Source organism: Pecten maximus, chromosome 14 (assembly GCF_902652985.1).
Source record: "Pecten maximus chromosome 14, xPecMax1.1, whole genome shotgun sequence".
NCBI classification, from domain to species: Eukaryota; Metazoa; Mollusca; class Bivalvia; order Pectinida; family Pectinidae; genus Pecten; species Pecten maximus.
In genome coordinates, this window is record NC_047028.1 from 33,847,788 (window position 1) to 33,874,906 (window position 27,119).

General features: G+C 34.7%; 1 protein-coding gene across 2 annotated transcripts; it reads right to left on the reverse strand.

Annotated features, from left to right (window-relative positions):
* Nucleotides 1-603: 603 nt before the first annotated feature.
* Nucleotides 604-26,690, reverse strand: LOC117342463 (transient receptor potential cation channel subfamily V member 2-like). 2 transcript variants are annotated; one of them, XM_033904624.1, is made up of 14 exons: nucleotides 26,502-26,690; nucleotides 13,351-13,448; nucleotides 12,967-13,107; nucleotides 11,712-11,956; nucleotides 10,180-10,261; nucleotides 8,475-8,648; nucleotides 7,222-7,295; nucleotides 5,481-5,663; nucleotides 4,389-4,562; nucleotides 4,059-4,214; nucleotides 3,321-3,398; nucleotides 1,976-2,159; nucleotides 1,586-1,785; nucleotides 604-1,295 (listed from the first exon to the last, which is right to left on the reverse strand). In XM_033904624.1, the coding sequence occupies exons 1-14, from the start codon at nucleotides 26,578-26,580 to the stop codon at nucleotides 1,049-1,051; spliced, it is 2,115 nt and encodes a 704-aa protein (XP_033760515.1). In that variant the 5' UTR covers nucleotides 26,581-26,690; the 3' UTR covers nucleotides 604-1,048. The 2 variants fall into 2 exon arrangements, with proteins under 2 accessions (XP_033760515.1, XP_033760516.1); XM_033904625.1 differs by lacking the exon at nucleotides 3,321-3,398.
* Nucleotides 26,691-27,119: the final 429 nt, after the last annotated feature.

Below are 27,119 nucleotides of genomic sequence, written 5' to 3' on the forward strand. Positions count from 1 at the left end.
GATCAACTTTGACTAGTGTATTGTTACAGGATATACAACTCAGACTCGGATATTTTGCAATTTTAATTAATAACTCTGCGGCCTTCGTTATTAATTTAATTGCAAAACATCCTCGTCATCGTTGTATATCCTGCAACAATACACGAATCATCGTTAATTATTTCTTAACTAAGCAACTATTGGCATGTGCTGCCAATTCATACTTGCCTCTGCCGTTCATGCTCCCCTCCCCGAGTCTCTTACCCTGTTATACCCCCAGTAATAAACTTTCCTTATTTGGTAGTGTGAACATATGGCTGCAAAATATGTGCGTTTTGCATGCTGCTCCCAGGGTTATACCAATGTACCACATCTTTACAGAGCACATTCTTGTTGTTTTAAATCCTCAACTTCCTAACCCTTTCCTTACCTTGCCAAACCCATACACTAAGGGCTGGTCTCATCACCCGAGCGTTTTCTTTCATTTTCAGATAGAAAGACCATCACAGCCTTTTTCATTTGTTCTTTTTTTTATCATTTCCCAATAGTGAGGACGTATCAAAAGACTTAACATCATTATAGCACGATCACCTACGTACTGGTGTGAAGAAATGGAATGAGGAGTTTGAGTTTGATGCAGTGTATTGATAAATGTCAGAAAATATTAGAATACTATAATTGTTACCACTATTCCAGTAACTAGCACTTTTCATTTCAAAACAAATATAATTTCTAGTCCCTTTGAGTCTCAATACACATATCAAGTCATCAAAAACGATTTACTTGTCCAGAACATATAAGCAACAGTAAAATAAAACGTCAACATAAGATGAAAGCTTGAAAATAACTGGAGAGATTGGAAACCTATCCTGGAAATATAACCTGTCATATTATAATATTTACAATATACAAAAAGCTGTACTTTTTTAATGAATCCCAGACCTTTGACCTTTATTCTTTCTTTTCTTTAACTCACATAAGCAGTATGCACATATACCTCTCTCTCTCTCTCTCTCTCTCTCTCTCTCTCTCTCTCTCTCTCTCTCTCCATTTCTAGGGTGGCAATTCTTTAGACAGCCAATGGTGTTGATGATAACGTAAATGTCACTTGGTCAGTGTCTTTGATTTCTACATCTCCTGTATCACTTTGAACATTGTCGTTTTCGTTGACTTTCGTTGACGAATGGCCATCCTGAACGTGCTTGTTGTCTTTGATTCCCGAGGAAGTGACGTCTTCATTAACAGATAATTCATTGTTGATATTGTTAGTTGTCCATTCGGGAACCATTCGCTTCGATAGCGAATCAAGCGTTTCCCTGTAAGTAAAAACGTCACAGAGTTAAAACGCAACGTCTGAACAAAATATTGCAAATAGACCGATAGTCAATAAAATGTTGATCACGAGTTGCCACCCTTTCTCAATAGCAGGATTCAGAGTCATCTCCCCTTATCGTTACACAAATTTACGCGGGAATATTTCAGACTCTAGATCTGCCAGGAGCTGTAAGCAAGCGGGCTCTACTGTCACGTGAATAGATATGTTTCTCAGATTAATAAAACCACGTATCAACCTTATCAAAGGGCTATTATTGTTAAATACACTTACTGTATTCTGATGAGAGTTCGCTCTTGTCTCGCCAGGCGAGCTGACACCGATACCAGATTAAGTTTATGAGTTCCAAGGCATTCGTCGATATTTTGCATATTCTTGTTCATTTCTTGTAAAGGAGGTGACTCCCATTTTTCCAGTACTTTGTGGATATCCTTCACTTCTTTTTTCTTTTGGAAAAACTTTACTCTCAGTTTCTAAGTAAAAAGTTAAAAAGACAAATTTCTGTTAAGAAATATCAAGAGAAAAGCTGGTACTGTGATATGCACAAATAAAGGTTAAGACTAGTATCAAAATTACGAAATTGTGATAACGATTATGTCAACAAAACAGACACTTGACACAAAAAACATCGTAGACATCAAACTTCCTTGAATTCAAGCTTACACGTTTAATTAACATGCTCCTGAGCTCTATCCTGGCCACGATCCAAGCTCGGTTGACCTCCAGTCCCCTTTGAGCATCATTCTGTATATGTTGGTATGTGTCACTTAACTGGGCGATCAGTAGGTTTAATAGTAACACGATACAGCAAAACAGGAACAGCACCACGACAAAACAGCTCCAGCCACTGAAACACATAATCTTATCATAATGGGACGTCACCTTCAACACTCCTGGGGTTACGTTCATTTCCCCTCTAAACACCCCTGGAATCGATTTTGCCATTATGTCACATTCCAGATGTAAAAGAGCAGAAGTGACTAAAATCCCTGATCGAGTATCGATGATGACATAATGGTGACGTCACAGAATACAGAAATAAACAAAAGGCAATAACGATCTAGATACGACGGTCATAAACTCTCTAAGTACAGAAAGAACGGTCAATTACTCACTAGATACAGAAACGGCAGTCAATAACTCTTTGGATACAGAAAAAGGGAAATAACTCTCTAGACACAGAAGCAAACAATTGTCAATAATTCTCTGGATTCAGAAACAATTATCAATGCTCTCTGGATACATAAACAAAGGGAAATAACTCTCTGGATGATTCAGAAACAAAGGTCACTAACTCTCTGGATTCAGATAAAAGGTCAACAACTCTCTGGATTAAGGAACAACGGACAATAACTCTCTGGAATATAGACAAAAATAAACGAAGGACAATAAAGACATAAACAAATGAATGTGACTCTCTAGATACATGTACCTCAACACAAAGGACAAAAAATGTACACATAAACAAAGGGTAATTACTGTCTTGAGAAATAAACAGAGGACAATAACTCTTTATATGCATAAACAAATGGTACCAACTCTAACAAAATAAACATTGGGCAATAACTCCTTAAAGCAGAACAACGAACAGTGACTATCTACAGACATAAACAAAGGGCAACAACTCTCTAAATAAGGTACAGCAAGATAATATTTTGTTAACTTGTACTGCATGTTATGAATTTTTGATGAAACACCTATAAAACAATCCACAAATATAAATGTACTCCGCACAATCACATGACCAACACGCGATATTTGTCTTTACGTTCAAAATGCTAGGGGCTTACAGTCCATCAGCAGGGTAACGCCAAACATTGGGGAAGTAAGTCCTACTGCAGGGTAACGACAAATCTCGGCGATTAAAGTCTACCAGCAGGGAAACGACAAATCATAAATGATTTTTAGTGAAGACACAAAAGGGTATATCACATTTAGAATAAGATTTAAAATGAATCCACGTGAATATGTATCACCAAACAGTAAAATGAAAACAAGAAATACATACTCGATGCTTGTGTATTCTATGACCTTCTCTGATTCTATCAGTATCCGGAAGCCAAGAAACAAGATTGCCCAGAACGAACTGTAAAAGAAACAAGGCTTAAGTTGTTAAGTTTGTCTTCTTGGGTGTTAATGGGAATGGTAGAATCAAATATTAACACCTTTTGATGCGGTAGAGCTAAACTGTATCACGAATCTGTGACGTCATTCTAAGACACGTTAGTGAATCTACAGGCCTAACATGTTAATAAAACCTTTCATAATTATTTTATTTTTATTTTCAAAAGAACGCTCACTAGCTCGCGTTTCCTCTTGCTATGCCACCGGACAGGGACCTTATGACGGAATGTCCCATAATTCTGTCAGCGCCAGAGGAAACTCGGGTTAAAATCCACCAGTAGAGTCTACAACTTGCAATCTCTAACGATTGTAGAACAGATAAATAATTTGACACTATTAATTCTTTTAACAGTTGCTTTATGTGCTGAGAATCATAAAGTTTGGAGGCATTTTAGAGTATGCGTGTGGGGGTGGGGAGGGGAGGGAGGAAGTAGAATTACATATGTATATATATAACATGAAGATATATTCAATATAACAGCATTAAAGATTACTAACTTTGTTTTTGGCAACGACGACTGACTGATTGAAAGTTTTAACCTTATATAACAAGAACCACTGACTGACTGAAAGTTACTAATGTTATTTTAGCAAGAACCATTGAATATCTTAACTTACTTACCTTGTATCATCTATTACGGCTGATTGAGAGCCGCCTCTTAGGGCGAGGAGAAGCGTCCCACTGAAGACCATTAGAAATACAGCGAATACCACCATAAACTGGAAGAAGTCATTCATTATTACTCGAACCAGGATCTGCGCGTAAGCTCCAGTATGTCTACAAAAGTGACGGAAAAGGTCGTTCTATTTATCTACATTTTTCTACAAAAGTGTTTATCTACATTATAAACATTTTTAAAATATCAGTAGTAAATGTACATAATTTTTATTCAATGATATGCTAAAATTTCAGTGCACCAAGATAATCATTTTTACAGTATATCAAATTTACCTGAACACCGATGCATATTTGAATATACGAAGAGTCCATAAGAGGAATACCACAGAGTGTATTTGCCATTGGTTGCTGTTGTTTGTGAAGCGGAGCGGAATCAGGATAAGTAGGAACAATGATGACGCCAATTCCAGGTAGTTAAATTTCTCTTTGAAATACTCAAGTTTGTGTCTGTTAAACATTAACAACAATGTATTATCAACATCTGATACAACAATACATTTATACATCGACATTGACTCTCATTTAACTACACGCGAGACAATTACAAATGACGAGGCTATTCCTAGGGATTTGACAGACATTGAAAACAACGTAACCAGGACAGTGATATTGACGACGACCCTCAAACGAATCGTGGAAATCCATCTTAATCACCGACGCACAGGACTGATTTCAGACAGTAGTTCCTTGGAAAGTAGCCCGGTTGTACCGTAAACTGTTTTCACGTGTGTCCGCGAAATTAAAATAAACAAAAACAGTCGAAGACTTCTTCTTTTGAATTTAACATTATTTCTAATAAATTGTGAAAATATTATCATTTGGGAACCAATTCCAAATAGTGAATAAATAATATGACGATTAACTTTATTGGACAATGATGTGTTGTTTAACGTAGCACGGTACTGAAATATGTCGGCCACAGACTGGATCCCGGTTATATTGAAAACCGGTTAATTTGAGGATTATTTTCCATTCCCCGAGGATTTCAATATAACTGGGTTCGACTGTATAAACAAAGGAAGAAACAGGACATGATTTATATGATAAATCAGCATCATAATGATTGCGTAAGCGGCTAAGGATCAATTTGAGAAAAAAAATGCACTTACCATTTAAATTTCAAATTTAAACATATTTTCAATAGATAATATGTTAATATCTAATCAATGAATCTCTTTTATACACAACGTAGTGATCTTAAGCTGAAATTTGTAACTTTTCGAAATCAGAAAAATATGTAGTCTATCCTTTTGAATCCTGATCATGATTACTATTTGACGGATATATAGAATATACTTTCAATGTATTAATTCTTAAACGATTTGTTATTGATTGTTGGACGAATGAAGCAGTTTAACATATTACTTGATTATATGATGGATTTCCTGGAAAAGCGTTATGATGGCGGCGATCACACTGAGAACCTCACATACTGCCCGTGCCCTGTCCAGGTGATCGTCATATACCAGGGGGTTGGCAGTCTTGGCCGCAGTGATGGCAGAGAAAGCCACACAAAATAGCGTGGACATGAAGAAGACAGCATTTATACTGGAAATAGAATATGGTGACGTTAAAATAACACAAAAGACAATAGACTTCGTTTAGATTTGTTTCGTATATCTTATGTAGGAAAACGAGAGGATGATTGAAGGGGGTTCAAAGAGTAGAATTTAAAGTGAAAAGCGTGTAAGTTCAGAAAGCTACCTCCTGAGCGAGGTGATGGTTAAGGTATGTTTCCCAAACAATAGAATAAAGAAATGTCTTTGTTTAGTAAAACAAGAGTAAACCAGTTAGCCAGTTTTATCTTATCCCTATCTTTAAGATTCCTGGGTCAATGCATGTAAAGCATAGACAAACGACATGTTATGACATATGAGGAAAATAAATTCATATTTTATCAAGTTCAAAACTACATTATCAGAACAGGTAGATTTTAATACAATAATTGGGTTTCACATCAAATCTCTCTCTCTCTCTCTCTCTCTCTCTCTCTCTCTCTCCTCCCCACTTGAATTTTTTCTGCTCCATCAATGTATTGATATTATCAGTAAAATCATATATAGTCGGTCTTGTTAAATGATCTTAATATCTATTGTATCTTCTATTAAAATAATAATCAAATATTGTATATCATGATTGCAAATAATCTTATAGGGAGATGGCTTTAAATAAGAGCATACTCTTGTTGCCAAATCCCAAATTTCCAATTATTGTATATATTGACCCATGTACATTGTATTGTATATACCATTGATAATAAAATACTGTTTAAACCAAACGACATGTTATATTACTCTTTCAATAAAAGACATATAATTAAATATAAATATTTAAAAAAAGATACAAATAATGAAAAAATAATGTAGAAATCAATAACCTGGACATTTTCATGAAAATATGATACCTTACTATAAGTACAAATCAACAGACACCAGCCTGAAATTTCTCAGGTAGCACAGGTAACAGGTGAAGTTGAAAAACAGGTAAATATAAGTACTCTTCTGAAATAGATTATAACATAAGGTATATAATGTTGGTAGAAGGTTTCATCCCTCTGACAACATTCTTAGTGAATGTGTCGCCTGCGCAGAAAGTTGGGTGATTACAATAGTTATTGCAATGAAACATAATTTATATCTAAAGTAACTTTGACCTTTAACCTTTGGACCAGTTAAAAGAAATCCCATGCATGCACTTGTGATGAGAAAAAAATGCATAAAAAATGAGTTTAATGAACTCAAATAACAAAGAAATCTTTTTTTCAATATTTAGCAACAGTGACCTTGACCTTTAACCTTCGTACCTGAACAACAATACCAAGCAAGCACTTTTGGTAAGAAAGGTGTGAATTTAATCGGCCCAATGGTAATCGCATAGAAACCTCTGTTCTGACGACGCCGCCGACATAGTAATGCCTATATGTCGCCTGTAGAAGTCGGCTTCCAAGGAAAGTCAACATAATTGAACTCTGAAATTTAACTACCGGGTATATTTTGTCATTGCACATTATGACGTCAGTAAAACTAATGGATTTTGCTGTAACTATAAACAGTCTTAATTGCAGTCCTCAATATCTTTCTCACGGAGTGTATTAGACAGTACTCACAGAAAGCGCATTCTCGCGAAGTGTTTCCATTTCCTTCGTATAAGTAGTCTCATGACGTCGTGGTTAACTATCGTCTGAAATGTCAAAACATCGTAACGTTAACATTGTATAATCATCGTAACATTGACATTGCACAAACAACGTAACATTAACACTGTCCAAACATCGTAACATTGACACTGTTCAAACATTGTAACATCAATATTTTACAAACGTCGTAATATTAACATTGTACAAACATCGATACATTGACATTTTACAAACATTTTAACATTAACATTGTGCAAACATCTTTCCTTTAACACTGTCCAAACATCGTAACATAAGCATTTTACAAACGTGTAACATTAACATTGTATAAACATCGTAACGTTAACATGTTCAAACATCATGACATTGAAATTGTACAATCATCGTAACATTGAAATTGTACAAACATCGTGACATACATAGATACTCCACGGCTATCCTCTGTCAAACCACTGTGAGACATACATACATAGATACACCACAACTATCCTCTGTCAGACCTCTGTGAGACATACATAGATACACCACAGCCATCCTCTGTCAGACCACTGTGAGACATACATACATAGAAACACCACAGCTATCCTCTGTCAGACCACTGTGAGACATACATACATAGATACACCACAGCTATCCTCTGTAAGACCACTGTGAGACATACATACATAGAAACACCACAGCTATCCTCTGTCAGACCTCTGTGAGACATACATACATAGATGTACCACAGCCATCCTCTGTCAGACCACTGTGAGACATACATACATAGATACACCACAGCTATCCTCTGTCAGACCGCTGTGAGACATACATACATAGAAACACCACAGCCATCCTCTGTCAGACCTCTGTGATACATACATACATAGATACACCACAGCTATCCTCTGTCAGACCTCTGTGAGACATACATAGATACACCACAGCCATCCTCTGTCAGACCACTGTGAGACATACATACATAGATACACCACAGCTATCCTCTGTCAGACCTCTGTGATACATACATAGATACACCACAGCCATCCTCTGTCAGACCTCTGTGAGACATACATAGAGACACCACAGCTATCTCTGTCAGACCACTGTGAGACATCTGTGAGACATTGATACATTGTAGATACACCACAGCTATTTTAAATAGTGGTCACTTTTTCAATACATTAGTCATGTTTGGCTTTCTCAACCAATATATCGAGTTGTGTATATATTAGTAAACTCACCTTGTTCTCGCTTTTTGCAATTATTTGGAAGGGTGATTTGTCTTTTATTTCGAAGTTCTGATGGACTGGACTATGCCCATTTTCATCGCTCTCTAGAACGTGGAAGAAGACATTAGCTTTCCCGTCTGTACCAATCAGATCTATCATACAGTTCAGGACAGACATTACTGTTTTCTGTAAAGAAATAATGAAAGAAAATGTCAAATCTACAGTTCAGAATGACCCTCACAGAGTTCTGTTAGAAAACAATTAAATAACCGAAAACGAATCTTCAGTTCAGAAAGACCTCAGAGACGTCTGTTAGGAAACAGAAAAAAAATTACCTAAAACAAATCTACAATTCAGAGTACTGCCTTCACAGACCTCTGTTAAGAACAATGAAGAAAAAAACAAAAGTTTACCATATAAACCAGGACTACTAATCAAGTATTGTAAACGAAATTGAGAAACTAACTCCGAAACTTTATTATCGGTTAAGTTATAAACTCCACGAATACATGCCATGAAGGTCTGCTTCACTAACACGGGTATATCAACGACTGCCGCGAAAAGGATTTCCTTTTTAGCAATATAACAAATATTTCTGTGCCAAGGAGACAATACATTTACTATACATTATTACATGTTTCTTTTTTTAGTTTCTCAGCTTCATCATGACAATATGCCCCCATCGTGCTGGTCCTTTATAATAAAATTCAATCCTTTCCCCCAGTTCACCACTTTGTTAGAATGCTACAGAATTAGAAGAATTCGTAAGACTAACTTCCACTTCATCTTTTTGGTACCATCGCTCTTAATAGAAAATTGAAATCTAATTGCCCATTAATGCACCTGGCCAAATTTGGACTAAGTCAGTCTATCCGTATTGAACAAGAATTATTTAGGTCGATGGAAAACACTCTAGTGGGTTCTACTATACTGCTCTTTAAGGGCCTGGAGTAATATTGACACATTCGTTGTTTTTTAATCCTTAATCGCATTGAAAGGTTTGATTTTAATATTTATATAATTAGTTCCCTTTAGACATTAATGCTGGAGACAAAATTTAGTTCAAGTATGCCTCGAGATCAAATTTAGTTCAAGAATGCCTCGGGAAAAACCTAGTTCAAGTATGCCTCGAGATCAAATTTAGTTCTTGAATGCCTCGAGATCAAATTTAGTTCAAGTCTGCCTCGAGATCAAATTTAGTTCAAATCTGCCTCGAGATCAAATTTAGTTCAAGCACGCCTCGAGATCAAATTTAGTTCTAAGATACCTCGAGATCAAATTTAGTTCAAGTCTGCCTCCAGATAAAATTTAGTTCAAGAATGCCTGCAAGAAGGAATTTGAACTTTCTTGTTACGCCAAACCCATTTTCTCTAAAACTAAAAAAAAAGGGGGGGGAGGGGGGGGGGGGGGGGGGGTACTAAATACGGCCTTCTGTACCATTAAAGATCAGAAACGGGCAAAATCCTATATATCAAAGTAAGATTAAAATCTACCTGTATTTTTTTGATCCGGCCTACTTCATCGTATCAAAAGGGTCATAACTTGAAGTCATTAAATCAATTACAATTGCATTAATATGCTCTGCTGATCCAGACTAGAAGCGTTTTGCAGCAAAAGACAGATAGAGTAACAGTATGCAAATCGGAATGTTATCTTGGAAGCTTGTTCAAAACAAAATATAACTGTGAAAAATATTTTGTTTATGTTATTAACAAACCTCCATTTTTTCAGATCGTAGCAGATCGTGGAAGCTGAATTCTGATTTATTTTGTCCAGAACTTGAAAACATCGCCCGTACCCTAAATAAGAACAATTTCATATCATCAGTTCATTAAAAGTGAAATATTAAGCAAGGATGGTTTAAAAACACATAACTCAACATAAATTGAGAATTGAAAACAGAAAAAATGAAACCACATCATACAGCTGATGTTAGGGACATCAAACAGCTGTTTTGTCCTTCAACGACTCGTTAGTGATTTTAGGGACATCAAACAGCTGCTTGGTCCTTCTAGGACTCGTTAGTGATGTTAAGGACATCAAACAGCTGCTTGGTCCTTTTAGGACTCGTCAGTGATGTTAGGGACATCAAACAGCTGTTTTGTCCTTCTACGACTCGTCAGTGATGTTAGGGATATCAAACAGCTGTTTCGTCCTTCAAGGTCTCGTCAGTGATGTTAGGGACATCACACAGCTGAATCGACTTTATAGGACTCGTCTGTGACTTGAAAGACATCAAACAGCTGTAGCATCCTTCTAGGACTCGTCAGTGATGTTAGGGACATCAAACAGCTGGTTTGTCCTTCAAGGACTCGTTAGTGATTTTAGGGACATCAAACAGCTGCTTGGTCCTTCTAGGACTCGTTAGTGATGTTAAGGACATCAAACAGCTGCTTGGTCCTTTTAGGACTCGTCAGTGATGTTAAGGACATCAAACAGCTGTTTCGTCCTTCAAGGTCTCGTCAGTGATGTTAGGGACATCACACAGCTGAATCGTCTTTCTAGGACTCGTCTGTGACTTGAAAGACATCAAACAGCTGTAGCATCCTTCTAGGACTCGTCAGTGCAGTTAGGGACATCACACAGCTGTATCGTCCTTCTAGAACCAACTCGGCGTCGGAGATGCCGAGGATATAAATTGTTGACACCCAGAAGGCAAAGAAGGATATTCAACAAGAGCACGAAATAAATGTCAAAATCTGGATGGGACGATACAAGAGTCCCTGCATTCAATTAAATTCCTAATTTTTTATATTACATTTAAAAGCAATGTCAACACACGCTGTATCTAAAATCAATGTCAACACACGTGTATATAAAGTCAATGTCAACACACGTGTATATAAAATTAATGTCAACACACGTGTGTATATAAAATCAATGTTTCCACACGTGTATATAAAATCAATGTCAACATATCTGTGTATAAAATCGATGTCAACATATATCTAAATAAATCAATTTAAAGACACGTGCATATCAAATCAATGTCAACACATGTGTATATAAAATCAAGGTTAACACACGTGTATAAAATCAATGTCAACACACGTGTATATAAAATCAAGGTTAACAAACGTGTTTATAAATTCAATGTCAACATATGTGTATAAGATAAAGTTGCTTAACAATGATAATGTTTATGTGCGAGATTTCTCTACTTTTTATAGATTGAAAACATTTTGTTTCTTTCAGTAAAACCAGGGATGAAAAGCAAATTACGTGTTATCTTCTCAAGGTAACACTTACTCATAGTTCTTCATGTGAAGTATAAGCATGGACGCAATTTCATCATTTCTGTTATCAAAAGCTGTGTAGAATGGTAGCTGCCCTCTTCTGTTTCTGACGCTTGGCCAGGCACCGTTCTCTAAAAGTTTCTTACAGACTCCTTTGAAATTGTTCTTCACGGCCATATGTAATGGTGTCTCCCCTTCATCGTTATGTGCCGACGGATTTGCGCCCCGACTCAATAGGCAGCTGAGAAGGACTTGTACCTGTAACACATATTACCCGAAATAAATTCTCCTACATAGCGGATGTCGTCGATAAAACGGAAGACGCTTTGCCTTCCAGAACACAAGGTCCCGTATTCGTGAAACTCATGCTCAAATACTTTAGGTGATAAATCTGATACATGATTTAAAATGTGTCAATAATTTCAGAAAGACTTCTATTATAATTTTATTTTCAGTATGTATGTGGGATTTTTTTTCAAGTGTAAGGAAAGTTTGATCGAGCGCAGGGTACATGGATACCACCCTGGTCTTATTAACCTTGTAATTTTCCTATAGTCTAATGGCAAATCCACATGTTTGGTTATATTTGCTAAGTCTTAGTTTTATACTGTAAACGTGGAAATTTACGCGAGGGGGAAATTTACGCTAATTACGCGGATCCTTTTTGATCGCGAAAATTCACCCCACTTTTATTATTGTGATATTAATTTGAGTATACTCTAACTACAAACAAAGGTGGCTCAATAGCGAAAATTACACCCACGCGTATAGATTATGTATCGAAATCGCGAAATTAACCACCCGCGAAAATAGCCACGTTTACAGTATCACATTGTTTAAATGTTTATGAAGCAATTCACTTCATCCCTCCATCTTTCTTCTCGATCGACTCGATGCAACAATTGATATTCAATATTTGGATTTGCTTGCCATGCTTTGTGTTTAACGCAAGCAACAGCTGTCAGCAAAAAGTTTCTATCCTTGAAATGAGAAATGGTCAACATGTTTAAGTATTTGAGCTAATTATCCATCAAGACAGATTCATTTACAGCCAGAATAATAGAGAAACAAATACCATTATAAATTTGCTTTAAATATAAACTCCCTCCCTATCTCTCTTACCTGTATCTGTAGCAAACTATCTGAACATGTTGCCCTAGTTATGTTTTTATTGATAAATGTCGATTTCCTGTTGCTATTCTAACACCTTATGAATATTTACCGATGGTCGTGAGTACTATTGACATAGATGTTTATTTTGAATTTACCCGTTCCTCGTTCTTTAGTTCGTCGACAATATACAACAGGGCCTTGTCTCTGCTCCCTTCCGTCGCAATCGCGTGGTCTATATACACCTCGTTCTCCGCATCCTGTTTACCTATCAGGTACACATTCGTCTTTTCTGCGACCTGTAATTATTTAAAATATATTCTTCGTAATCATCCATTGTAATAAAAAAAATGAAGTCAAAGAAACTTAATATTGATAAAATATACTTTGACATTACTTACTGATGTGAATACTTATATATTGATGTGACTGCTCTCAAAATAGGCTAAAATGCTCTTTACTCGGCTTATTTCGGAAAAGTTGATTTCGGTACTTTTCGGCTATTAGTACCAATTTTTCAATGTGTGTTCATCCAAACATACCTCCCTTTGGAATGAATCTTCCAGAACTATATTTCCGAAGTCGTCTAGAGATGTACTGGTGTGAGGAAATCCGGTATGGTTCTCTGGTCTCTCGCGCTCTGTGTAGATTGAAACAAAAGCCAATTGGACCTGTATCGTTTTTCTTATTCAGTTTGGAAGCACATTAATTAAATCAAAATAACTTTCAAGTTATCAATACGGAATAAATATATAGTAGAACTTTTAATAATTTTAACATGTATCTCTCAAAACTAGACACGGCATTCCTTTTTAAAATCTGTTAATAAAAAAATTGTTTTCCACTTCAGCGTATGTTTTTTTTTTTTTTTTTTTCATCGTACCTGACTATTCAGATATACATGTACATGTCAACATACATATACAGGTCAATCCACTCATTTTCTAACCTAACGTCGGGTTTCAAAATATTTCGCTGCCATATTCGTAATGTGAATCACGTGATTAATGTCTCGCTGACTTTCAACAAGTTGGCTAGATCACCATTATGGAAGTAAACAGAAAATAACGCGACATATTTGTCCCGAAATGAATTGTTTTGTTCAGCAAACCGCATGAATGAAGTTGGATCACGAGAGCCGTTTTATTACGTATTTCACTATTAAATGCACGTGTTTTGTTCAGTTTGTGGGGAAACCCCCGGCCAGAGACCTATATACTAGGGATTCGCAACAACCGCTTTTCTCGCAGAGTCACGACCTCACCTATTGTTCTCATAACCGGAGGTATATTTAGCACGAGATCTAGCGAGACCAAGCGCTGCGGCTGCGCAATAGGTGGATATCGGAGTTGTTTATATTAGTGACATGTGCCGTGCCAAGAGATGGCGACGACTGTCTGTGCACATGTGTCACCGCGTTTGGCCGAGATAACTTCACACTGGCGATAGTTATACCTATGCACTGTAATGTATATCGGCAGATGTGAGCAACGATATTTAAGTAGTGTCTAACCGAAAAAAGCACCATTTTTCCGTTAAAGATTCATATAGAAACATATGGAAAATGTCGTCCGATTTTCTGCCATTAGACGATGATCTAAATCTAGATGTATAGAGAAATATACTGACGACGATTCTTATATTTTCGATAGTGATACTGACTTCAGTCAGTGCTTCCCTAATTATACCGGACTCTTACAACGGGAAATATATTCACCTGTGTTATTTTCTTTGTATCTAAATACACTTTATTAATGACAACTGTCCAAGTATTGAATTACAGATGCTTGATCTTTTCTTGCTAATGTATACCGACGACATGGCTTTATTTGTTAACTGCCCAGAAGATTTACAAAATATGTTGGATTCTTTATATGCATATACCATAAAATGGAATCTGGAGGTCAATGTTGATATAACTAAAATCATGATGTTTAGAAATTGTGGACAAAAAAGAAATAATGAGCCATGGAAATATAATAATGAATAATAATGACAATATATAAATTGTTGACAGTTTTAAATACTTGGGTATGCTGTTCAACTACAATGGGAAGTTTTACAAAACACAAAAACATTTTGCAGAACAAGGCAGAAAAGCTTTATTTTCTCTGACAACTTCTCTTAGAAATCATTGCTTGAATGTAGAAACTTATTGTTCTATTTTTGATTCGTATGTAAATAGTATTTTACGTTATGCATCGGAAATATGGGGATATCACAAAGCACCGGATGTCGAAAGTGTACATTAGAAATTCTGTAAAAAAAATACTTAACTTAATAAGGTGCCTAAATCAACTTGCAATGACTTCGTTTACTGTGAATTGAGTAGATTATAACTATTATGAGAAAATTAAGAGTGTTCAAATATTGGTGAAACAGTCGGATAATCTGGTATTGAAAACATGTCTTGATGAAATGGTAAATGAGAATGACGTGTGGATATGTGACATTAAGAACGAATTAGCCGCTTTAGGTATTGAGTACATGTTTTATTCTAATTCACCAGTAGACTATGATTTTAAAAGTATTGAGCAGAGATTGACCGATGTTACAAAACAAAACATGTTAACAGATATCTAGTTCGTCGAAAGGTAGATTATATATCGATATCTGATAGATAGCCACTGTGTACAGTTTTAAACCTATAGAAACTAAATAAAGAATGAAGTGTAGTGAGGGGCGATAACTCATTAGAGTTATCGTTCCTTACGGAACGTAATGATAGTATGAGCTAATTCGCGATTTTTGCCGGCTATTGTAGCGATTTGGGAGCGGAAAAAATGGCACATACAATTTTGATGGGCTGTTGAACCATTGTAAAACTCGGCTCGATCTAGGTCTGGATGTATCTGGTATCCCTGTGGAAATTCGTATTTATGAGATATTTTGGGTCAAACATGCCAAAATCGTCACTTTGACTAAGAGGTTCTGTTTAAATCGCCCTCAAAATTCAGAAAAAAATCCAGAGATATATACAATGCACATACAAAGAGATAAATGTTTCCTGAAGAAAACAGTCTGTTTAGTTTTTCGATATCTTTAGCAGAACGGTTACAAGATTGTTTTGAAAATGGCCTATTTTTTCGACCTTCTCAGTATTTTTCCATTCGACTGGGGTATTTTCCTGCCTGTTTTGATGACGCAAGACCGGGTGTTTCCTTTCCGTTTAGCACGGTAGAACAGATGGGCCGGATCGGCATACATAGTTATCAGCATTACATTCATTACGAATCAACTGGTTTTATATTTGTTTTGCGCGAGTCATCTTGATGATGTGTTTTAAAGCCTGCATTAACATCAACAGGTCCGTTAAAATTGACGTATGAAGTTTATATTTAATAGAAATTATTAACACACTTGGTTTGGTCGGCTTGACCGCATATATAAAGGACAACTATAGATAACGCCATCCTGAACTCATCGGGTATTATCGCTGAAATGATTCTCCGAGGAGTTCCGGATGGAACAACACCGGAGACTTCACGCCGCTTACTCGTTTAACCCCAGGCTTCAGCTGCATTCTAAGTGAGTTGTATTACATTTTCCCGTCAGGACCAGGACTTTTTAATATTATGTCATATTAAAAGTGACATTGGAGATTATAGTTGTTCTACTATGACCATATTTGTTGCTTTCCAGGATCAGTATTCATCGTCAACCCAGACCAGCGTTCAATTCTTTCGATAACAAATCTAAACTCGTAGCCTACCGAGTCGTAGGCTTCCAGTACTGGCAGTAGGCCTAGTGTAAATGTTACGTGTTCATTAACGTTTTAGAGACAGGCGACGTTTAAATATGTAATATTTAATTTTTATTGTTTGTTTGTTTAATGAAATTACTGTGTCGTTAGTTGATGCTTTGATGTCTTGATCAGCTGATATTTGTTTATGTTGAGGAGCAACGACGTTTCGAGAATCATATCTCATACATATTAGCTTACGATGACACGAACTTTCAAGGAACTACTGTACACGTACTTCAGTACACACTAGCAGTATATTCAGAGACATGTATATATGTCTCTGGTATATTGAACAATTCTTTTTCAGTAATAGAAGTTTTTTTTCAAATTTCTAATGAAATATTTATATTCTAATGCTTTAAATTTTGAAATTAAAGTCTCTGACCTGCCCTTTATTGAGATGGTTCTTAGGACAGTGTCAAATTATATCATCTTTTGCATTAATAAATATATGAAATAAGTTTTCAAATATATTTAAACCCTTCACTTTTATGCACCAAAGAAAACAATATGCAAGAAAGCTGTTCTGACAAATTTAAGCTAAAATATTGTCAATTATTATGTTGCATTAAGTAAAATTATGTTGCTTTGGGTGTCATGCATTTTTTTTTTTTTTATCTTTTAAAATTAAATTAATTTCTTGACTTATTACAAAAAAAAATATAAGATGGAAAATTATTTGACAAAATCAAAGAGCTACCAGGTTTTAGCTATCACAATTTTACAAAATAGTTGACTTTGAAATTTCATGAATTAGTCAATTTTCAAATATCTATAAGTTGCTTTATTATCAATTCCATATCAACATATTTCAACTCTTTGCTTACATGTACATGTGCCAAAGAAAACCACGTGCGAGAAACCTGTTCTGACAAAATTTTACTAAAATTATGTCAATTGTTATATCACATTAATTTAATTAACTAATGTAGGGTGTGGGACCATGTTGTATTTTTGTTTTATCTTTTGAATTTTTAATCTGTTTCAACTTATTACAAAAGGTATTATAGAAAACTACTTGTCAAAATTAAAGAATTACCAATATTTTGTTATCACTATTTTACAAAATAGTTTTTCTCCCAAATTTCATCTGCACACAGGTAGCAATTAGTAAAATCTTTTGAATCTAAACTTTAATTATATAAAGGTATTATAGAAAATTATTCGACAAATTCAAACAATGACCAGGATTTTAATTTATAACCATTCTACAAAATAGTCTTCTTCATAATGTCATCTCCACACAGGTAAAATACTGTAACACAGGGACTAGTGTACATGTAAATAGTTTATATGTTTCTTTTTTAGGCCAACACCACCATATGCATATATTTACATTAGGAGGGGTGTTCTAAATTGTTGGCCAAAGACCGCACTTAATTTCCCTCTATATTCTACTGAAGAAACAAATTCAGAATTTTGAAACTTTACATAAAATCTGATTTTAATTTCATATTGTAGAACTAGTCTCTCAATATCAAATATTTTGATATTGGGATGACACCATTTTCTTTAATTATCACATCTTTTACAATAGCAACTGTGACAAATAAGAATTAAAAAGTTTTAAACAGTTACTGTAATTGCAAGCCTTAGACCGCAAGTAATTACCCTCTATGTTCTACTTAAAAAAAAACTTCATTAAAATGTTTTTGAGACTTTGTATGAAATATGGTTTTCATTTCATTTAGTAGAACTATTCTCTCAATTTCAAGCCATTTAGATATTAAGAAACAAATTTTCCACAATTTTTACTGTAAGATAGTTTATTAATTATTTATTATTGAGGGGCCGAGTGGTTAAGATATGTCATGACACTTTATCACTAGCCCTCCACCTCTGGGTTGCTAGTTCGAAACCTACGTGGGGAAGTTAACTGGTACTGATCGTAGGCCGGTAGTGTTTCTCCTGGTACTCCGGCTTTCCTCCACCTCTAAACCTGGCACGTCCTCAAATGAACTTGGCTGTTAATAGGACGTTAAACCAAATACACAAAGTTTATTAGTATTATATATATAGAAGAAGTATAGAAAAGTTTGAACAGTTATCCTGCAGAAGAAAAGGGAAGTTGACAATCAGGTCGGTATGTGCTGTCGTGGTTGTGTCTTTGGGCAGAACCATTTTACCCTTATTGCTCTGGATGGCATGCAATGGGCCTCTTATATGTTGTTCAGTCAGGTAGTCACCAACTACTACAAGGAGACCCAGCCTCAGACTTAAAGATGCTACTTATTTTTCAGAAACCGGACAAGCTGGTCTACACTGCTACCTTACAAGAAGTTTAAATCATTTATTTGAAAAGAAAATATTATTTATTTTGCTTGGTAAGCTTCATTTTCATAAATTATTGCACCATTTCCTGGATGGCATGTGGACAGACAGGTCTCCTGCATGTTGTTCAGAGGTAGTCACTAACTTCTACAAGGAGACCCTGCCTCAAACTGACTCAGCTGGCTATTCAAAGGGTGATAAACAAAGCTAACAAAGCAAATATATATAAGAGTAAGAGATAATTGCCACTTAATTTTCAGAAACTTGGCAAACTGGTGTACACTGCTACCTGATAAAAGGTTGAAAAAAGGTATTTAAAAATAAAAACATGTTTTATTATGCATGGTTAAGCTTCCTTTACATGAATTATTGTTCAAATTCACATAAGACAATTTAAAACTTGCTAATTACCTAATTTTCATCTGTGATAGAAAAAGGGAGATAACTTGCTCACCTGTTCTTGATATAAAATTACCTGGGTAATTATAATGTACAATTCATATTAATGCTTTTGTAGATATTTCCCTAAAGTTCTATTCATGATCGATCAATTATCGATATGATGATGATTGATCATGAACTTATTAGTGATTCCCAACACTACTGAAGAAGTTGCAAAATTTTCGAATAAAAAAAATAGATACCTGGTAATCTCCCAATTTGCTCGACACGGACCACTGACAAAGACACTGATACTGACTTTAAACTATGGGGAAAGTCTCGAAATATCAATTTAAAGAAATGGCTATGTCAAACAAACAAACAATTTTCCTTCTCTCATTTGTATCATTGTGTTCCACTGGGGAATTCATACAAAAATGGGATTTTCCTCGTGCAAGTGTGATTTATTAACAATTTTCTCCAAGATTAATATTGGGGCGAGCCAATTCCCATAAAATCTTGGATATTCCTATCTGAAAGAGTTAATCCTATCTTTTTCGAGGAAATTTGTCCAAATTTAGATATTGTCTGATTGCAATGAAATTTGGTACAGTATATAGGTACATCATTGGACACCGGTTACTCTTGTAACCTCACTTTAACTTTTTTTAAACAGAATGACTGCTATTTCCAACAGGGGCTTGATACTATATACATATATATATAGACTATCATTTGGAAAATCGTGCCAAGCCCCTGTGCTATTTCCCAGCCTCTGATTGGTCCAAAATAAGATATTGTCCAATTTTGATGAAATTTGATATGTAGGTACATCATGGGACACCGGTCCCTCTGGTCACCTCATTTTCACATTTTACCAAAATGGTCGCCATTTCCTGGCCTCTGATTGGTCCAAATTTAGATATTGTCTGATTTCAATGAAATAGGGGTATTATGGGACAGCAAATTCAACTTTATGGGTTTCATTTCCTTGGCAATAAGACAGTTTTACTTATTTTTGTTTAACGTCCTATTAAAAGCCAGGGTCATTTACAATATTTGTAAGGACGTGTTGGTTTTGGTGGTGGAGGAAAGCTGGAGTACCCGGAGGAAAACCACTGACCTACGGTCAGTACCAGGTAACTGCCCCACGTCGGTTTCGAACTCGCATCCCTGAGATGGACAGCTAGTGATAAAATGTTGGGACACCTTAACCACTCGGCCCCGCGGCCCAACCTTTAACACAGTCTTCTCATTGGTTGAAATTTAGATATTGAGCGATTTTTTTATGAAAACTGCTGAAACAGAGTTATCGCCCCTCACTACGCTTCATTCTTTCTGTGACATCCTTCAGGTGTCACCCAACTAGTATAAATGTAAGTGGAGCATCCTCACACAAATTAAATATAGAAATAGGTAGACATAATAATATTACCCAAAGAAATAGAACCTGTAACAATTGTGATTTGGGTGACATCGAGGATCAGTTTCATTTTATTTTGATATGTCCATTATATACAGGTCTGAGGGTAAAATGTATAAAACAATATTACTACAAAAGACATTCTGTTTTTAAATTAATCCAACTATTATCTGTTAATAATGTTAGAGAGTTGTCAAATTTAGGTTAATATCTATACTTGGCTTGCAAAAGTGTAGATAATTTTATATTGAACAGTTTTCATGTACATGTATGTAACACTCTCCTGTACACATCTGAAGTTGTTTAATGTTATATATCTTATAGGCCTTAGAGCTCATCTGCACCCACCACTAGACCAGTGATTCGTTGATTTATTTCACCAGCAGTTTTACAGTATAAAAACCAGCATTAAAACTATGCCTTTTATCTTGTTTTTGTGATATTTCTTGTTTATTAGACAAATGCTATAGCAAAAGTCTTAAGTAAAATGAAAAAAAAAACACTGTCATGTTTGAAGATTGATAATATTTTATTATTTAGTATTGAAAACTTTGATAGTGCTTAGGGCATGTACCAATGGTAGATCTTTTCTTCTTTGGCTTTCTGAAAAAAAAAATCAAGTTTAATAAGTATTGATACATTATGGTATAGAATAGGCAGAGAAGCTTCTATAAGATTTAAATTTGAAACATTCAAATTTCAAATACCCTGCAGTAAATTCATATACCCCAAATGTTGATTAAACAGATTCGTAAATTCAAAATTAACCTAAAAACATATATATCTAAATATGAATGGACCCATTTAAGTTTAATTAGGGAATGGGGACACACCTGAGGGATTTTTGTCTTCCAGAGTACAGGTAAATATTTAGATTGTATACTGCACAGCATGCCTTTAGTGAACTCTAGTATTTTGGGGAGATGGACATGGCCAGCCTCAGGACAGGTGTTGACAATGAGACACACTTGTTGATTCATGTATATCTCAAAGGTAATAAAGGTGTGGTCAATGTCCCTATGGTTTGGATGGAGTCGGGGAGCCCAGGTGATCACCATGACAATATTTTTTTCTGTAGACCCAGAAGTACAGGTACATACAGGTATATACTCTACATATGTTCTGAATGGACCCCCCTTTGAGTTTATTAGGAGATGCCCCATGACCAGGTGTTAATGTTTTTATCAAAGGTGAGGTGTGATCAATGCCCCAAAGGTTGGGGGGGGGGGATATATGTCGGTCATAATGGGGAAAAAAATATATAACCCTTTGATTTTATTAATTTCCCACACAATACAATAAAATATATACTGCAGTATTTAATGTTTTGCTATGTGCAAAAGATATCATAGCTATTATATTCCAACACACTCATTCCTCGATCAATCCCTGCAATTCTGTATCAAATATCTGTTTTGAAACACTAAATAATTTACAAAAAGTATAATATTTAGTTTAATTTACATTAGACTGATTTATGCTTTTTTCAATTAGTTTCAATTAATGCATTTCTTTCAATAATGGCTTTATTATTCATGAGATCAATGTTAACAGAAGTCATGATTATACTATATAAAATTCTACAGATTATAGCTATCAAATCACTAATCTAATTATAAATATGATATTAAAGTTGAATTGAATATAATTAATGGATAGTTTAGATTATATACACCTTCCAGTTAAAAACAAATAGACGATAGTATACCAGCCATCTTTTTCTCTTGTTTTGTTTACTAGCTAATTTTCACCGGGCAATAACTAAATATTCACAATGAATTACACAACAAATTTGACTAAACGCGATACAGTAACTATCGAGCAACAATTATTTGAAAACCATTTTGAAATTGGTCAATAAATAAAAAAGGAGTTAATTATGTAAACTGAAACCATGTAGCACTGTCCTTAACACCAGCCATTCACAGTTTAACCATAATTTGTTTTGTTTACTTATTTTCACTGGGCAATAACTAAATATTCACAATGAATTACACAACAAATGTGACTAAACGCGATACAGTAACTATCGAGCAACAATTATTTGAAAACCATTTTGAAATTGGTCAAGAAATAAAAAAGGAGTTAATTATATAAACTGAAACCATGTAGCACTGTCCTTAACACCAGCCATTTACAGTATAACCATAATTTGTTTTGTTTACTTATTTTCACTGGGCAATAACTAAATATTCACAATGAATTACACAACAAATGTGACTAAACGCGATACAGTAACTATCGAGCAACAATTATTTGAAAACCATTTTGAAATTGGTCAATAAATAAAAAAAGGAGTTTAACAAGTAAACTAACACCATGTAGCATCGTCTTTAACACCATACATAAGCTAACCAGCGTGGTAATCGCCGTGAAAAGAACGGTCACATGTGCAGTCTTCCGAACATAAAGTACGACGGAATACGTTTGGAACACCAGTTTACATAAAAATAATTGCACTTACGTTTGATTCCCGTGATTTGTTATCGGACAATAGTCTTCTATGAGCTGTTATAAAGCTGACCGTGTTTCAGGCGTACGTTCAATATGGCGTCTAAACACTGTTACAGTAGGAGCAACAATGCACTATGGGATAAATTACCCGAACTTCCGCTCGGCGGTGACGTTTGGTAAGCCAAAGAGCTTGTTGCGAATCCCTAGTATATAGGTCTCTGCCCCGGCGGGACGTGGTTTTAACCAAAAGTTTAAAATAAGTTTGAGATCAGTCGATGTATCCATTTCAATTTACGCATAGCTCTCCCATTGGCAGTCTCCATTTTTGTCTTTCTTTGGACAGTGTGTAATTGTATGTCTTATAGATCTATATGACGTATACAGCAGGTATGCGGGAATGTGTCCAGGTTTACCCGGGGCCACGTCTGTTATCAATCCATGATTCCATCATAGATTTCTTGATTAACAATGCTTTGGGGTATCTTGAAGGTATTTATTTTATTTTCACGGCGAGGGATCAGGACTAATAATGGAAATCTGATTGAAAAAGGACGGTCACTTTTCAGGAATTGTATGACTTGGCAGAAACCATTCGAAATATCCACTAATTGATTGATATACGCATGCGCAGTTATACTGCCATGTCATACCATCAGTTGATTATGATTTGTTTAAACGATGTAGAGTTATCAGCAGAAGTGGACGACCTGACTCTCATCAAGGTATACATTTTATGTTAGAGGAATTTAATCGTGATATCAAAAAGTGGGTAAGTGGACTCACTGATAGAACGAAATGGCAGGCTGTTATAAGAAACCATTCTTCTTTTTATAAAATTACGTAAAACCTTTCATAAACCCTTGTCTATCCCTGCTGAAGTTAATTTCATTGGCCTTAAACAGGAGGCCAAGAAGCGAATATACTTTTATAAAAAGCCGTTAACTGTTATTGCTATTTATCCGAGACCGCCTTGAACACGTCCTTTCCCTTCATATATTAGCGAAAGAGATGAGTTAAGAAAAATATTGAGAAAACATTATCTGCATCACCAATACAGTAAAGAGAGAGGGAACTATAGTTACGTCACTCAAATTAAAAGGTAGTTCCAGAAGTACTTCCGGTCTAGAAAGTATCTGTTAGGGGTTGACAGAGAAATATATCACGTCTAAAACTAGAGATGGATATGGTGAACTGTGGGAGAATACCATGTCACGCGAGATCTCGCCAGGTCACAAGACCGCGGTCATTACAAATATGGCCGCGAAATGTTTTGAAACTAGCTATAGGCCTATAGACTATATAGACTACATTTTTTTTCTTTGAAGTGCACAGTATGAAAGAAAAATCAGTTCGTGACTGGCATTTAAAAAAACCGCGGAAGTGCTAAGTAGAGCACTCTAAAAAATCGTTTTTGAAACACCCTTCTAGATTCTTCGATATGTAAAACATGTAGCTACATTTGTATTTTTAGCAAGCGCAAAAAATGTTTGTTTGGTTATCCGAATTATGTACTGTCGCCTCAGACACGGAGTCTGTTTCACACAAAATATTCTTAAAATATTTGTGATCTACTTTCAACGACTTAATTTCTGAAAATAACGTAAATTCAGTCGATAAAATCATACACAAGATTAGCGTTTTCGAGGAAATACTCGTTCAACGGCGCATCACTTATGAATGACTAACGGCTTGTCAATGTGTAAAAACGGCTTTGATTTCAAACAATAAGAAATTATACAACTGTTTGCAATTTAGCAATATCTGCATACGTATGGGAAATATATAATAAAGTTGAATTTGTGTTAAAACAATTTTATAAGCTTGTCTATCGTTTACGTTGACATTAGGAATAAAATTATTTCTTCTGAACATACTGACGTCATTTATATGATTAACTGAACATTCAAATATAGTTTTGCCTGTGTCACAAACAAACAAACAAACAAACAAATGAGGAAATCCCTATTTGAATGTAATTTTACGTTCTAACAACGGACGACATTCTATTGATGTCACCCAAAATATCAACTGTATATACTAGCATGTAGTAACTGTTCAATGCTCAAATATAGGTCTATACTGTTACTCGTTTATAGATTTCAATATTATGCACCTATAATAAATTACAATATGATGTACCTATAATAAATTACAATATAATGTGCCTATAATAGATTACAATATAATGTCCCTATAATAGATTACAATATAAGGCACCTATAATAAATTACAATATAATGTACCTATAATATATTACAATATAATGTACCTATAATAGATTACAATATAATGTACCTATAATATATTACAATATGATGTACCTATAATATATATCAATATGATTTACCTGTAATATATTACAATATTATGTACATATAATAGATTACAATATAATATACCTATAATATATTACAATATAATGTACCTATAATATATTACAATATGATTTACCTGTAATATATTACAATATAATGTACCTATAATAGATTACAATATAATATACCTATAATATATTACAATATAATGTAAATATAATAGATAACACTATAATATACCTATAATATATTACAATATAATGTACCTATAATATATTACAATATAATGTACCTATAATAGATTACAATATAATATACCTATAATATATTACAATATGATGTACCTATAATATATGACAATATAATGTACCTATAATATATTACAATATAATGTACCTATAATAGATTACAATATGATGTACCTATAATATATTACAATATAATGTACCTATAATAGATTACAATATAATATACCTATAATATATTACAATATGATGTACCTATAATATATGACAATATAATGTACCTATAATATATTACAATATAATGTACCTATAATAGATTACAATATGATGTACCTATAATATATTACAATATGATGTACCTGTAGTATATTACAATATAATTTACCTATAATAGATTAGAATATAATATACCTATAATATATTACAATATAATGTACCTATAATATATTACAATATAATGTACCTATAATATATTACAATATAATGAACATATAATATATTATAATATAATATACCTATAATATACTACAATATAATGTACCTATAATATATTACAATATAATGTATCTATCATAGATTACAATATGATGTACCTATAATAGATTACAATATAATGTACCTATAATAGATTACAATATGATGTACCTATAAAAGATTACAATATGATGTACCTATATAATATTCTATACGGCCCCATCTCTTTATAACTTACTGTTACTCGCGGAAGTATTTCATACTCATAAAATATGCCCTGATGGCCTCATCCCTGTAACATCTCTAACATATAAAATGTCCTTGTGTGGAAACCTTACGTCATGTAGCATTACCAATAAATATGATTATATAGTATATAACTTACTGTATCGCGAAGATCGACTGCCAGTCAGTGCCATAACTGGACATCGAGAAAGCTTCATCCTCGACCTCTCAGCCATCATTAATACCTCAATCTCGGCCTGAACAGTCGGACTAAAGGGACACCCGCCCACGTTCAGGACAAAATTATGGGTTTTACCTCAGGGCTTTAAGAAGGTCGTTTGTGATTTATCTTAAACATATTTGGGGCCTTTAAGTTGTCTCCACTTTAACTCATGCAGTTTTACCTCTGTTTCACAAAACTTTATTAGTACACGGAAATTACTCATCCGTGACCGACAATGACAAACACGTACGTACATATATACAAACACTTACACAATATCGTAAACAGACCCGGAGTTTGTCTAGCAGACAAGGTACTCCCTGTCAGACACCTGTTGAGCAGTCATGACGTCATCATTGGTAATGATGTCAATTAAGAAGAAGATTAAAAATTTGAGTTACATTTATCGGTCACATATTAAGTAAAACACTTTTCATAGATGGTTTATTATCGGTTGATAAACTGTCGGCAAGAATTAAGGTAGATTTTAAGGTAGACAGTTAAATGTCCTTGATTCAGACTCGGCTATTCTGGAAAATCCCGACTTTTGGCCAC